The sequence below is a fragment of the Cordyceps javanica genome, chromosome 1 (assembly GCF_051103115.1).
Source record: "Cordyceps javanica chromosome 1, complete sequence".
Lineage (NCBI taxonomy): Eukaryota > Fungi > Ascomycota > Sordariomycetes > Hypocreales > Cordycipitaceae > Cordyceps > Cordyceps javanica.
Window position 1 is genome coordinate 964,810 of NC_139295.1, and position 13,705 is coordinate 978,514.

General features: G+C 51.0%; 5 protein-coding genes across 5 annotated transcripts; 3 read left to right on the top strand and 2 right to left on the bottom strand.

Annotated features, from left to right (window-relative positions):
• Positions 1 to 252: 252 nt before the first annotated feature.
• On the top strand, positions 253 to 2,097 carry V2A60_000292 (uncharacterized protein; the record flags this gene model as incomplete). The annotated part of the gene is made up of 1 exon (XM_083251663.1): positions 253 to 2,097. One exon carries the CDS (start codon positions 253 to 255, stop codon positions 2,095 to 2,097), a length of 1,845 nt encoding a protein of 614 aa, XP_083107789.1.
• Positions 2,098 to 2,501: 404 nt separating this feature from the next.
• V2A60_000293 (mismatch repair ATPase MSH6) lies at positions 2,502 to 6,308 on the bottom strand (the record flags this gene model as incomplete). The annotated part of the gene is made up of 4 exons (XM_083251664.1): positions 2,502 to 3,176; positions 3,228 to 5,623; positions 5,679 to 5,826; positions 5,904 to 6,308. 4 exons carry the CDS (start codon positions 6,306 to 6,308, stop codon positions 2,502 to 2,504), a joined length of 3,624 nt encoding a protein of 1,207 aa, XP_083107790.1.
• A 396-nt stretch (positions 6,309 to 6,704) lies between these two features.
• On the bottom strand, positions 6,705 to 7,334 carry V2A60_000294 (GNAT family N-acetyltransferase; the record flags this gene model as incomplete). Its single annotated transcript, XM_083251665.1, has 1 exon — positions 6,705 to 7,334. The coding sequence occupies one exon, from the start codon at positions 7,332 to 7,334 to the stop codon at positions 6,705 to 6,707; it is 630 nt and encodes a 209-aa protein (XP_083107791.1).
• A 566-nt stretch (positions 7,335 to 7,900) lies between these two features.
• V2A60_000295 (uncharacterized protein) lies at positions 7,901 to 8,984 on the top strand (the record flags this gene model as incomplete). The annotated part of the gene is made up of 3 exons (XM_083251666.1): positions 7,901 to 8,037; positions 8,121 to 8,381; positions 8,441 to 8,984. The coding sequence occupies 3 exons, from the start codon at positions 7,901 to 7,903 to the stop codon at positions 8,982 to 8,984; spliced, it is 942 nt and encodes a 313-aa protein (XP_083107792.1).
• Positions 8,985 to 9,695: 711 nt separating this feature from the next.
• On the top strand, positions 9,696 to 10,325 carry V2A60_000296 (uncharacterized protein; the record flags this gene model as incomplete). The annotated part of the gene is made up of 3 exons (XM_083251667.1): positions 9,696 to 9,877; positions 9,935 to 10,022; positions 10,080 to 10,325. The coding sequence occupies 3 exons, from the start codon at positions 9,696 to 9,698 to the stop codon at positions 10,323 to 10,325; spliced, it is 516 nt and encodes a 171-aa protein (XP_083107793.1).
• Positions 10,326 to 13,705: the final 3,380 nt, after the last annotated feature.

Sequence of the window (13,705 nt, forward strand, 5' to 3'; positions counted from 1 at the left end):
GTAAAATCGGATACCCAGACTTCCTATCTAGTTAGCGTGACGCTTGCGGCCTTTGACGCTTCACCTTGACGTAACTTTCTTTGTTTTCCGACCTGGGATTTCCCGGAAGAAATAGAAAACAAAGTACGGTATAGAGGCCATCTTCATAAAAAGGCACCATGCCCTCCTCAATGGACTTTCTCTGTGCAAAGCGACATCCCATCACCCCTTTACTTGCCTAACCACTTTCTTGTCTTCCCATCCAAAACAGTCATGGGGTTCACTCTCCCCTCTACGGACGGCCGTGTCGTCACAATACTCGGCGGCGGTGTCCTCGGCCGCCGCATTGCGTGCGCCTGGGCCGCGTCCGGCTTTGACGTCATCATCCGGGATCCCAGCCAGGAGCAGCGCATCGCCGCCGTTCACTACTGCGAGACGAGTTTCGGCCAGTACTCGGACTCGGAGAAGCGCGGGTCGGTCACGGCCGCCGAAGACCTCGACAAGTCCGTTTCCAGCGCATGGCTCGTGATTGAGGCGGTTCCCGAGAAGCTCGACCTCAAGATATCCACGTTTGCCGATTTGGAAAAACTCGCGCCCCCAGACGCCATTCTGTGCAGCAACTCGTCGTCCTACAAGAGCCGCGAGATGATTGAGGGCCTGCAGGATGCGACGAAACAGCGCATCCTGAACATGCACTACTACATGCCACCTGGCAACCGCGTCGTGGAGCTCATGACGGACGGCCACACGGACGAGGCAATCTTCCCCTTCCTGGTCGAGAAGCTTGGCGCGGTGGGAATGCACCCCTACGTGGCCCGCAAGGAATCCACAGGTCTCATATTCAACCGTCTATGGGCGGCCATCAAGCGAGAGGTTCTCAACATCCTAGCTGAGGATGTTTCCACTCCCGAGGAGATTGACAAGCTCTGGCTCGAGGTCTGGGGCGGTAACAAAAGCGGCCCCGTCGGCATGATGGACGCCGTCGGCCTCGACACGGTGTCATTTATCGAGCAGCACTACATCAACGAGCGCGGCCTTCCCAGCGCGCCCGTCGACTTTCTCAAAAAGTACATTGACGACGGTCGTCTCGGCACCAAGTCCGCCAAGGGGGGCCTGCTGCCTCCCGGCAATGCGGCCCTGAGCGCTGGCAGCGATGCCGGCAACTACGACAACCTTCACGCCCCCCTCCTCTACTTCCTCGACATTGGTCTCTCGGCCGAGCCCCTCGAAGCCTTCAACGCCGGGCGCGTCCTCGTCGGAGCCGCGGACGAGCGCCCCCTCCAGCCGCTGGTCAGCAAGCAGCACACCCCCGACGGCATCGACGTCGGCCTCTCCGTCGGCAAGCTGTTTTGGACGAGCATGGGCGTCCCCAGCAAGAACGATGGGTCGATCTGGAGCTCCAACCTCGACGGCAGCGACGTCAAGGTCGTGATCCCTCCGGGATCCGTGCACACCCCAAAACAGCTCGTCGTTGACCAGGCCAACTCGAAGCTGTACTTTTCCGACCGCGAGGGCCTGCGCGTGCACCGCAGCAACTTTGACGGCTCCGGCCTCGAGACGCTCGTCGAGACGGGCGACTTTCGCAACGAGGAACACGTCGAAGACCAGACGCGGTGGTGCGTCGGCATCGCCGTCTCGCCCGCCACGGGCAAGTTCTACTGGACGCAAAAGGGACCGTCCAAGGGCAACAAGGGCCGCATCTTCCGCGCCGACATTGACTTTCGCGAGGGCGAGACGGCCAAGAACCGCACGGACATCGAGACCTTGCTCCAGCGACTGCCCGAGCCCATTGATCTGGACATTGACGAGGAGGGCGGCCACCTCTACTGGACGGACCGCGGCGAGCTCCCCATCGGCAACAGCATCAACCGAGTCAAGCTGGATGGTATCACGCCCGTGACCGATGGCAAAACCACGAGCCTTCCAGGGAAGAATTATGAGCTGCTGGTGAGGAACCTGCACGAGGCCATCGGCATCAAGCTGGACCTCAGAAACCGTCATTTGTACACAACAGACTTGGGTGGCGCCGTGTACAGGTTCAACCTGGATGGCACAGGTCGGAAGAAGCTGTATGAAGGCGCTGGAGCGTTTGCGGGGATCGCCTTGACTTATGTATAGAACAATCGGCCTTCAAGGCCGCGGTAGGAGGTAGACTGGTTCCGAGGCCGTTGCCAAGCTACGTCAACAAATCAATCTAGCTTATTATACCAATGACTGGGGAAACTCTCTTCTATGGCCGTGTCAACGATCGTAATGTTGCTGCGGGTAGGCTCATTCCAGGTTAGTCGGAGATGCGGAGGGGAAGCTGGATGCTCTATCTTGGACAGTCTTGCTCGGTACAATTTCGAATGATCATAGGCGCAAACGAGAGCAGTGAAGCACTTGTTTCTTGGTGAATTATGACGTGGAAACTCAAACCATTTTAACCTTGATCCACCGATTCTTTCTTCCATATGAAAACCCAACCATTGCTATACATTAATATCGATACATACATAAACGCCCATCTCTTACACTGCCCGTCACAAACATTCAATGGCACGCATCAGGACGTCAATTCCCTTGTCATCAATTTCGTCCTTGTCGCCAAGAAGATTGCCGACATCACTCAGAATGCCGAGTGGGATGTAACACCCAGTTTTCGCCTTGTCGAGGGAGTCTTTGAGCCTGCTTGTATGCTCCCATTCCTTGGCTGCCACTTCGGCACGCTCAATAACGTTATTAGAGATGCCACACATGGCGGCGCAGTGCATGCCGAAACTGCCTTCCGCAACGCCATCTTCCAATTTGTATAGGAATGTAATGCGGCGCTCCGCATCATCCACATGGATCTGCATACGGCGGGCTCTGATTTCGGGATGGTTCTCAAATTCGGTAGCCAGGGAGTGGTAATGCGTGGCGAAAAATCCGACACATCCTATGTGCGTCGCCACGTGGTGCAGGACGGCTTGTGCAACCGCAACGCCGTCATACGAGCTCGTGCCGCGGCCGAGTTCATCAAGAATGACGAGCGAACGGGGAGTGGCCTCGGACAAAATCTTCTTGGTTTCCGACAGCTCAACAAAGAATGTAGATTGCGAGGCAAAAATATTATCGTTGGCACCGAGACGAGACATGATCCTGTCTACAGGTGTAAGTGTCGCAGACACAGCCGGCACGTAACATCCAATTTGCGCCATGATGACAGCGATGCAAGACTAGTTTGGTTAGCAGGACACCCTTACAATGTAGCTGGCATAGGGTCTTACCATTCTTAGAACTGTGGATTTGCCTGCAGCGTTTGCGCCCGTGAGCAAATTAATATTGGCTTGCTCACCACCAAGCTTGATATCGTTAGGGATGAAGTCTCCCGTAGTGTTCAGCATGCAAGGATGACGCAGTTCCTCGAATTCAACGAGGCTCCGGTCTTGCTCTACGAACTGAGGGCGGCAGCTTGGCTCGCCCAAGGAAGACGATGCCTTAGCCAGGCTGACCAGACAGTCCAACTGAGCAATGACCTGGATAGCCGAGAGCCAGAGCTCGTAATCGACGTCAAACTTCTTACAGAATCGCGTAGCAACGTCACGAACCAACTGGGAGTGCGTCTCTTCAGCCTCTTGAAGTTCGCGGACGAGAGATGTCAGCTCAGTAAAATACCATCGCTTCACGTCCTTGGTAGAAGACATTTGACGCCAGTTGGAAGGTACTTTGATGCTTTTGGGCGCTTCAATTTGGTAGATTTCTTTGCCCACGTCAGTGAATTTGAGTGTTTTGCACTTCAGCTCCGTCTTCTTGTCTGTAAGCAGTTCGTGCAGTTGGCTCTTGATATTCTCCATATGCTCCAAGCTAGCATCGAAATCTTCTTCAACACCACGCTCTGGTATCAGAATCTTCTCCTCCTTGGCCTTTGGTCTATCAAAAGCATTTCTCCAATAGGCAAGCGGCTCCTCAAGGCTAGGCATGGCTGAGATCAAGCGATCAAGCAAGCCGTTACCACCCTTGAAGGCGGAGACCAGAGTCATTGTGTATTCAATCTGCTCAAAACCCTCCAGAACACGCACAAAATCCTCTGGTTTGCAGGAGCAAGCATGAATGCGAGAAATCAGACGCTCCAGATCAGGCATCTTGACCAACTGGGAGGCAAATTGCTCACGAACAGACGAATCTTTGTTAAGCATGTCCACCGCATCCAAGCGCTCATTAATTCTATCAACGTTCTGAAGCGGGTGGGCAACCCATTGTCGGAAAAGGCGTTTGCCGAAAGGTGTGATGCACTTATTAAGAAGCTGAAACAATGTGCCTTCGCTGCCGCCATTGACTGAGTTGGAGAAAATTTCTAGGTTGATCAAGGTCTGGCCGTCTAGAACAAGAGTTCCATTCTTGTGGATGGGGTTGTACATGGAGAAGTTGCTCTGTGAAAGCAGAGGTCGCTCCACTTTGAGGAAGCGCAGATACCACACCAACGCACCAACCGCCGACATGACCAGGTCATTATCCTTCTCTTTACTCAGAGCTTCCGGCCACGCGCCATCGCTATCATCTTCAGTTGAGAAGTAGTTTGCGGCACTCAGCTCGCGTCTGCAGGTGTCGGCATCCCAAAACTCCACGTCAGGTTTGAGGTGTGTCCAGATTGTGGTGGGACCGGTGTTATTTTTGAGAATTCTGTTGGCCTTGGTCGAGAGACGAGATTTTTCTAGCAGCATTTCTCTTGGGCTGATCTGAGCAATAAAGGTCTCGAACTTTGTCAAATCAATATCATCGACAAATTCAGTCAAGAAGAAACGTCCAGTAGCGGTATCGACAAATGCAATACCAAATGCGGGGAGCCCGTTGACAACGGACTCTTTGATGGCAACGCAGTGGGCAGCCATATCGTCTTGGAGCATGCTTCCATCGACCAGTGTCCCGGCAGTAAGGACACAGGCAAGTTGACGAGAAATCACCTTGTCTGCCTTCTTGCCAGTCTTATCCTGTCTTTCGCGCATCTCTTTGCCCAAGTTAGTTTCCATCTGGTCCACTCGCGCAACCTTGTATTGCTTGGCAATGAACTGGTTTACCCAGTGGTCTAGGACGCTCTCTGGCACTCCAACCATGCGCATGTTGACGCGATCAGTCATTTTGAAATCGAATTCTTGGTGACCAATTGTGGCGTCATTTTCGTACAACTCGTAAAATTTGCCTTTTTTGAAGAAGACGATAGTGTCCCAAAGATTTTGTTTAATCTCCCAGTACTGTTTCTCGAAAGGCGAGAATTTGCTCCAGGCAAGAGGAGGGATGAAGATGGTTCGCGGGTCGTAGTCGGGGTCTCCAGGTTCGCGCTTTTCCTTGTCTCTGATCTTGGAAAGCCAAGAGTAGCGTTCCTCGGGCTCTTTTGTGTGTGCTTTTTCTTTCCTCTTCGGGTCTTTTGCGGCACGCTCAGCGGGGGTAGTAACAGGGCGTTTCTCCCCGGATTCGGGGTCATAGCTCCATTGTTTGGCACTAGCAGGTGGCGGGATATCGGCCATGACTTCATCCTCATTCAGGTCGCTGAGATAGTCCTTGGCCGCGGGTGGTGAGATGTTTGATCGCTTTCGAGCGGTGGCCGGTTGTGATGCCCTCTTCCTCTTCTTGGGTCTGGGGGTATCGCCGTCCGAATCGTCCGAGACGACAAAGTCGTCAATATCGTCTGCGAAATCGGGTCAGCGACTGGATCGGTCCGCAGGCTGGGTAGCTAGTTTTACCTTCATCATCTTGCACGTCGGCGGCACCGTCATCGCCATACTCGTCCTCGTCGTCCATGACCGGCCGTGTCCTAGTGCGGCGGCGGCTTAGAGTCGAGACAGGCTCGTCATCTTCCGAAGATTCTGCATAGCTGACAACTTTTCGCGACTATAAAATACTGTCAGACAACATCTCGATGATAGAAGACGGTGATTGCGTGCGTTTTCATGCTGCACAACTCTTACCTTGCGTCCGGGGCTGCTGCCGGCCGGATCTTTGAGCGCCGGCCGCGGTTTAGGCTTTGCTTCGATGGCCATGGTTGGAGAACTGGGGGCATTTCCACGACGAAAAACTGCATCATTATTTTCCTGCGAGCTGCTGGGCTCCATCGCGTCGCTCGAGGGCACAGGTGTCGAAACTTTCTGCGCAGGCGTCGCCTTTGGTAAGAAGTTGGCATTTGTCTCCTTTAGACAGGAATTGGGATCGGAAGAGACCTGTTTACGTGCAGCTGGTGAGGGGGTCGCCGCCGGAGACGACTTTTGGAAGAAGGACATGATTGATTTCTGCTTGGCAGAAGAAGAGATTGATGCCGCAGCCTTTGCAGACTGGCGCGCGGGAGTGCGCGTGGCATTGGTGTTGTCGCCTGCCATTATGCACGAAGCTGCAGGTGAAGGCGTTCGCTGTATGTATGTGTGCGCAGCTGGGCAAACGCAGCTGAATATTTATTTAAGAGAAGTTCATATAGATGTTGAGAAGGGCTGTTGGAACATGACAGTGTGAAGGATGCTCATGCAGTCGAGAAAGAGGGTAATGGATGGCCGATAATCCCCCCTCCACTTTAAGCTGGCGCGCGTCGTAGAGTCGCGTTCTGTCCAGGGTCTCGCGTAAAGTGAGGCCAGGTTTGTGGGGCGACACCCTGATGCCCCCTTACCTACCTTATATCTAAGACTTTGAATCGGAAAACGAGAGTGGCAGAACACACCAGGAAAAAAAAAGGCATCGAGAATATTGCGGCACGTTCAAGAGCAGCTATTGATACTAGACGTTCACATGATCACGTCGGCTCGCCGCAGAGGGCTATCCATCCCGCGAAGCGTCCTCCATTCGTGCACCAAAACGCTCATGATGATTTCGTCCCAGCGTCTCCCGGTCTTGTACAGCGCTTCCCTCCTTCTGCCATCTTCACGAAAACCGACCTTCTTATACAGTGCATATGCTCCCTCGTTCCATTCGTATACAGAGAGTCCGACTCTGTGCATATTGGCATAGTTAAACGCCCAATCGAGGACCCAGTTCAGCGCTTCGGTGCCATAACCTTGACCCTCAAAGTCCTTGTAGATGCCAATGCTGAGCTCCGCATTGCCATGCTGAGCAGAGGTCGGATCTGAAGCATCTAGGACGAGATTGCCCACAGGTTCTAGCTCCTCGACGGTCGATTCGGCGCCTCCGCTTGGTGCGGAACCCGCTGGGACGATTCTATTGACGATGACGAAGAGAAGCTGGCTGCTATGGTGACGAACAATGCTTTCGTGGAAAGCCCGAGTCATGGGGCGCTGGATCTGGGAGCAGGCACTTGTCCACGAAACGGGATCATTGTGCATCGCAAACAAAAAGTCGTCGTGCTTCTCCGCGTCAAATGCGGTGTAGACCAAACGCTCAGAGCGGTGAGGATTCATTTCGTTGGCAAGGTTGACGAAATCGGACATCAACGAGATTGATTTGGAACAAATTTGCAATTCGTGCTAATTTATTTCCCCCCCACGAGGCTCTTTTTCATCCAAACAATTTTATTGGCTTTCAACGGCTTGTGCCAGCCCTTGGTGTAGTAAAGGTGTCAATGGCGGTCTATTGCGGGGAACATCGTCCCGTTACATCCAAGTGATGTGCAGTAGAGCGTGAGCCATCGGCTGTCACCCAGTACGGCCCGAGGTTTCAGACCGAAAAGGGCACATGATTTTAAATTTGACCGTTTTCAAAGAACGAGATCAACGTTGATGTTCAGCCTGAAAAGCTTGGCAGCTGAAAAGATGATGGAGAAGTCGCTGCTTAGCACTGTGTCGGCCCACCGCAAGGCGCTTCAGCTTTGTCTAACTAAGGTGCAGTCCCTGTAGTTATTAGTTGCAATGCGGAGACTCGCAATTCTCATGGACAATTATAAAAGACACAGTTGCGTCGATGTAAAAATTGAAAAAAAAGGAGAAATCGTCAATGCGTAGTTGTGCATCGTTGCTTGGTTAGCAAGATGCTGAGCTTGTACCTGGCTCTGCTCTTCCTCTTCCCTGCGGCGATTGCCCAGGAGTGGCTATCCGATCCGCAGGCAAATCTCCGACCGATCAATATCACTGGGCTACCGTACTACTTTTATCGCTGGACAGGCTCGTACGTTATATCCGCGCCCTTGCACGTGCCCGCCTGTTACGCACTGCGAACTGCAACCCTGCTTCTCGCTGACCACTGCTCAGCTACTACAACGGCTCGACCACGATCCATATCGAGCCAAAAGAATTTGAAGAGGACACGGACAAGGATACGAGAATCACTCAACCTATCGAGGTAACCTATGAAAATTCTATTCTCGCAATTGTCAAGTCCAATGGATACGTCAAAGACCAGAATGAGCTCACCTTCTCGCTCCGATATTGGGACAAAAATCTCAACATCACACCCATCTTTGACGATGCAGATGGGCCGATCAATTCAATCCGGAATATTGACTCTGTCGAGTATGTCAAACGGCCAATATGCGTAGGCGTTCAATCTCAATTCGGCTGACAAGGCGCAGCATGAACAGATACTACAAACCGAGTGGCACATCGCCACCGTATTGGCAGCTGGATAGCACGCACGGTTCGGGAACTTCGTACTCATTCTCTGGCCAGCGAAATTCGACCGTGCTTCAAAGTATCAGGTTCAACTGCTCTCAATGCCTATCGAGCGCGGAGTTCCGTGGATCCATCGTGAATCCGCCTCGTCGAAGCGCGGAAAATCCACTCAACGTCACGAGCTTCCCCTTTGTCAGTGGGCAATTTAATAATCGATCGGCATCTATAAGAATAAGCGGCACCTTTGTGGGAGGGGACAGGCCGTCGGCCAACGGTCCAAGCGACGTGCACCTCGGTGGGCCAATCACGATCAGCTTTCTCGGAGAGTTGGATGAGCTTCGGTCAGATCTTTTGCTACCAAGCAGAAACGGAACACCAATCTGGAATAAGACGCTCGGTTATACCAAACAGCTGTATGGAAATACAGCGGCATCGATATGGACGGAAAAAGTCGCATCTTGGGCGTGCGTCTTGGCCGCTCTGACAGCGTTTTGGAACTTGTAAATAGGCATCGCGCGGGCCGAACTAACAGCAGGTTGATACGCAAATAGTTAGTAGCAAGTAGAAAATGATTACAGTTGCTCCTGTACATCGTCCTGCACCAGCTGACCCTGTGAGTCAAGAAGGTCAGCTTCCCCTCACCGCTGCGCCACCTTTAAGATTGTTGGGGAAATCATTGCGAGCAGCCTTGCATGCGGTTTGCGCGAAGTAGGATAGATACTTATTGTCTGCCTGCGACTGACACAGTTGGATTTAATCCCTTCATCTTTTAACTCGCCTTTTCTGTTGCATGAGCCGAAATTGGCATCAGCGAAAATCAATTCGGCTCAATATGGACGTTTCTGTGAGTCGAAACTACTAGCATGGAGAAGGCCAAGGGATCTTCGTCATCTAGATTCTCGGAGCCACTCGTGATGTTTTCCATGTCATGGTAGTCGTAGCTACTATGCATGGGTTGTGCTAACCAAGTTCTGTCACAGGATCGCGAAAAGTTAGAAGCCACTTGCAACGGACTAGAAAGACTGATTCACTTACATAGCTTCCAGAAACTCTTACTTGGCCTTGCTTCATGGCCAGGCTGGGCGCTACGAAGTGACAAAAAAGCTCATAAGCCAAATCATTGAAAAGGGGATGGAACCGACCCATGACGAACAGAAATTACTGAGTGTTGCGTATAGTAAACTCCAGCATGCTCTACGAGCTTCCTGGCGTGTCATGTCTACCGTGGAGCAAGATGAAAAAGAAAAGGGGGGCGATCGTATTAGATTGGTCGAAGAAGCACGGAAGGGTGTTGAAGCCGAGCTTGAAGAACTATGCGACGAAGTTATTGACCTTGTTGACAACAAAGTCTCCCCCAATGCTACTACGGATGAGACTCGGCTCTTTTGCCTCAAAATGTTCAACTCTGATTGACTCCCGCAAGAGCTCCACAAGCTGATATCCGTTTCTCATAGGAAAGGTGACTACAATCGGTACATCGCAGAATGCACCACCGAGGACAAATGCACTGTCAGAACGGAGATGGCTAGCTCTGCTTATGGCGTACGTCAAGCTCTTTGAACACCTGAGATCTATAGAACTAAACTGAGGGCTCCCAAGGATGCTGTAAAATTCGCACAAGATCGACTCGATGCTGGAAACTCCTGCCGCATGAGCATCATCGTCAACGCGGCCGTGTTTTATCACGACTTCATGAATATGCAGACACATGCGATCGAGCTGACCGAAAGCGAACTGCGAAAAGCAGAGGAGACACTGTCCGATTCTTCTGACGAGGATGTCAAAGCCATCATGGGGATTTTCCGAGCAAACTTGCAACTTTGGAAAGACGACCGGGACCATTGAAATGGGACTGACCCGTCGTTCACGCTGCGTACGGCGTGACCGAATCGAAGTCAATTGCGGCAAACCTCCATGTTGACAGAACAAAAATTTCCCTTCTCACCGACTTTCGTTGTCTTTTATCAAAAACTTGAAAAGAGAGAACGTTGATCAGGCCGATCTTCTATCCTTTCTTTCCCTTTTCCTTGTGTCTTTCAGTTCAGTCTCGATTGCTGGCGCCCAGGCTACTTTGGGGGCTGGGCGACGTTCATTGTGGGTTTCAAATGCAGGAAACCTTTTTCTTGAAACAATGTCGATATTTCACTTCATAATGTACCTTGACCATCTGCTCAAGAATGTTTCTAGTGTGCTACCCGCTAGCAGCCGGCCGAGCTTAAACTCCCCCAGACTGATTACACAGCTGCGGTGAAGAACTCCATACAACGACTGCGAGCTTCCGTATCTTCCAGCATAACCCTTTCTTTACCTCTGTAGAGAGAGGTATCGCTGCGGAGTTCATGGCTAGTGGTATTATAGCTTGTTTTAGGGCACTAGACAGTGAAGCGGTCGTGCCAAGGAGGAGGACTTACGCACTAGGTGTGTTAAGCTGCGTGAGGAGCTTGCCGTTGTCATCTAGAAGTATCTCGAGGTACGATGTACTTACAATCTTGATTCATTGAGATTTCATCAGTAAAATGGGCCAAGAAGTTGAGGCAACATCGTTACTTACACACTAGAATATTCCATTTTGTTAACAGACTTGTCGAGCTCGAAGGAATGTTGGACAGAACGCACCGCTTGCTAGAAGAAGCATTAAACCTCGGGAAAACGTGGTAGAGATTAAACTCCGTGGTTGATTACTCACATTCTGCGATTTTCATCACTTCAGTAATTTTACAGGGTCATGTCCGAGTATGGTATGTGCGTTGGACTTACGGGCTTCTAAAATGAGCGCAAAGAACGTCGTATACACCAGCGGGTATTCACGTACTCTCTGGGGCATCGATTTTAACAACTTCATCTTGATCTGGGGTCATACACATACTCTCTGCAGTACTGTTCAGTGTCTGCCGACGGACAATGCAACAGTGAATACTCACGCACTGCTAGTGTCAGGTAAGCCGTCGAATAACTAGGGAGGGGTTGCACTCACAATCTTTATTTCCAGTCATCAGGATAATCTAGCCCATTCTGCTGGTGCTTCCAAACTCACCGGCTGTGCAAAGGCTCGATCACCATGTGGCTTCTCCAATGTGCGTTCCGTTCATAACTCACAAACTGAAGTCGATCTCTCAGTCATGCCCTCCAACGACCGATTTCAATTTTATACATACATCCTTTGGGTTTCCAGTCAGTGATTCATCGAAATCAATTGAGAGAAGGTTTTTCATTACTGACTTCCTGTTTTCTCTCAGAAAATCTGTCATCAGCTCCAAGGCGTCTCTACTGCCAGGACTGTAGGAACTTACGCCCTGAAGACAAGTACAGTTAGCGTTGAAGAGCCACTGATTTCCGCGCCACTTACACACTAAAATAGTTGATCCAGGTGAGTCTCTCTACGGCGTAGAAGCTCGTTCGAGAGTGACCGACGTACATTCTGTGATTATTAGTTCAATGTAGCCGTGAATGCGAGGCAGCGAAACTTGCGTTCTATACTTGTATTAGTGGCATCCGGTAGCCTTTGCTTCCTGGCAGTCACACATACGCACTACATAGGAAGTCTAGCCTGAGCCAAGTCACCCCGATGATGGTTGACCGGAAGCGTGGACTCACGCACTGTATTTCGAGTGGTTAGCTCCTATGATGTGAATCAAATGGCTGGAGTAATGGCAAGTCACTTACTCGCTGATTTTACATGGTTAGAAATGGCTATCGCGCTACCCGATAGAAGTATTGCACATACAGTCTATGCGAAACAGGGTCAACCGAGGTATACGACTGCGCAGATATTTACATACACCCTGCCGTTGAAGCATTGAGCGGAGATTCATCCAGGCGCAGACGTGTCGTACGTACGACCTGGTGAAATGTTAGTAAAAGATCTGTACCGCAGGCGTGATTGTGTTCCTTACGGGCTAAGAAGAAGGTTAAGAATTGGCAGACTCAACATGGCGGTGCACTAACGCAGTTTCCCTATTTTCATAAAAGTAGTGTTAATGATCAAGATGCCACTTATTCTTGTTTCTTTACCACTCACGTTCTGTACAGCAGGTTATTTGACGCCGCGGCTTCGGGCGGTGGGATAGCAAAACTCATACGCCCTATCAAAGTTAGAACGTCGGCACCGATGGTCCGCCACTCCGTACTTACACACTGCGGGGTTAACATTCAGCAAAGGCACTTGCAGAGCTTGAGAGGTAAATATACCCGTGCTCTAGCCTGTAGATGAGTAAGTTTCAGTTCACTCCAATTGCAAATTAGGGTCAAGCTGAGTTGCTCGGGTTGACCTCTAGTTCGACCGTTTCGGCGGGAAACGCCATGGCAAAGCTAGCCAGGACCGCAATCAAGACATATATATTCTTCATGGTGCTAGAGGTTAGTTTTTTCGTCCTCCGGTATGTATTGATGAGAAATGAAGTAACTCGAATGCCCAAGCAACAGCAGTCTCAGTTCAAGCTCAAGGACGAAACGGGGATTTATATGATGTATGGGGTAAAGAACTTCTCCAAAAACTGAGTCTCCTTCCTATTTCATTATGATCATATGCCTCTGCCACTCCCTCAAGCGTATTGTGGCGGTTGCACAGCTTTTCAGCCCTCGCAAACTGTTCACATCGAGACTAACGTGGAAGACAGTGCACTCTGCAATGCAATACAAATTTTCAGTTGGCACTATCAACCTCAATATATCAGTCGCATATTGAAGAGCACGGCCGGGGATTTCTGACTTGCGATGGCGTCTACATATCCCGGAAAGGTGCCCGCCCACAAAGACCCTACACAAAGACCCTAGTAATGGCGCCGTTGCTCAATTAGCCACAGTGGGCAGACTAACAGAGATGAGGACAATCCGGTTGGTTAAAACTGCGCGTACGGAGAAGTCAAATGCAATCGGGTGTAACCGATTTCCCTCTTATCTAAAATGTATGCGACTGCGGCGTTTCCGTTCAATTCCAAGGGAATCAATCCCTACGCGTGACGGCACGGCGTTATCTTCGGCTAGCTATATCATCATCTTCATTGTCTGGCAGATGTGGCTGCCAAGGATAGCCAAGGACACTAGTTGGCCGACTCGACCGGAAAAATATTTGCCACAGTTTTCCTTTTCTGCTCCAGTTTGCGAACTTTCCGCATGACTGCATAATGCCTCTACGACAGTAAAAAGGGTTAAACTATACGAGATGCTAGTAGCCGCTGGAGGGTCCTCTTGCTGGCTCGGGTCTGCTTAGTTTTTTTGGGGAAAGG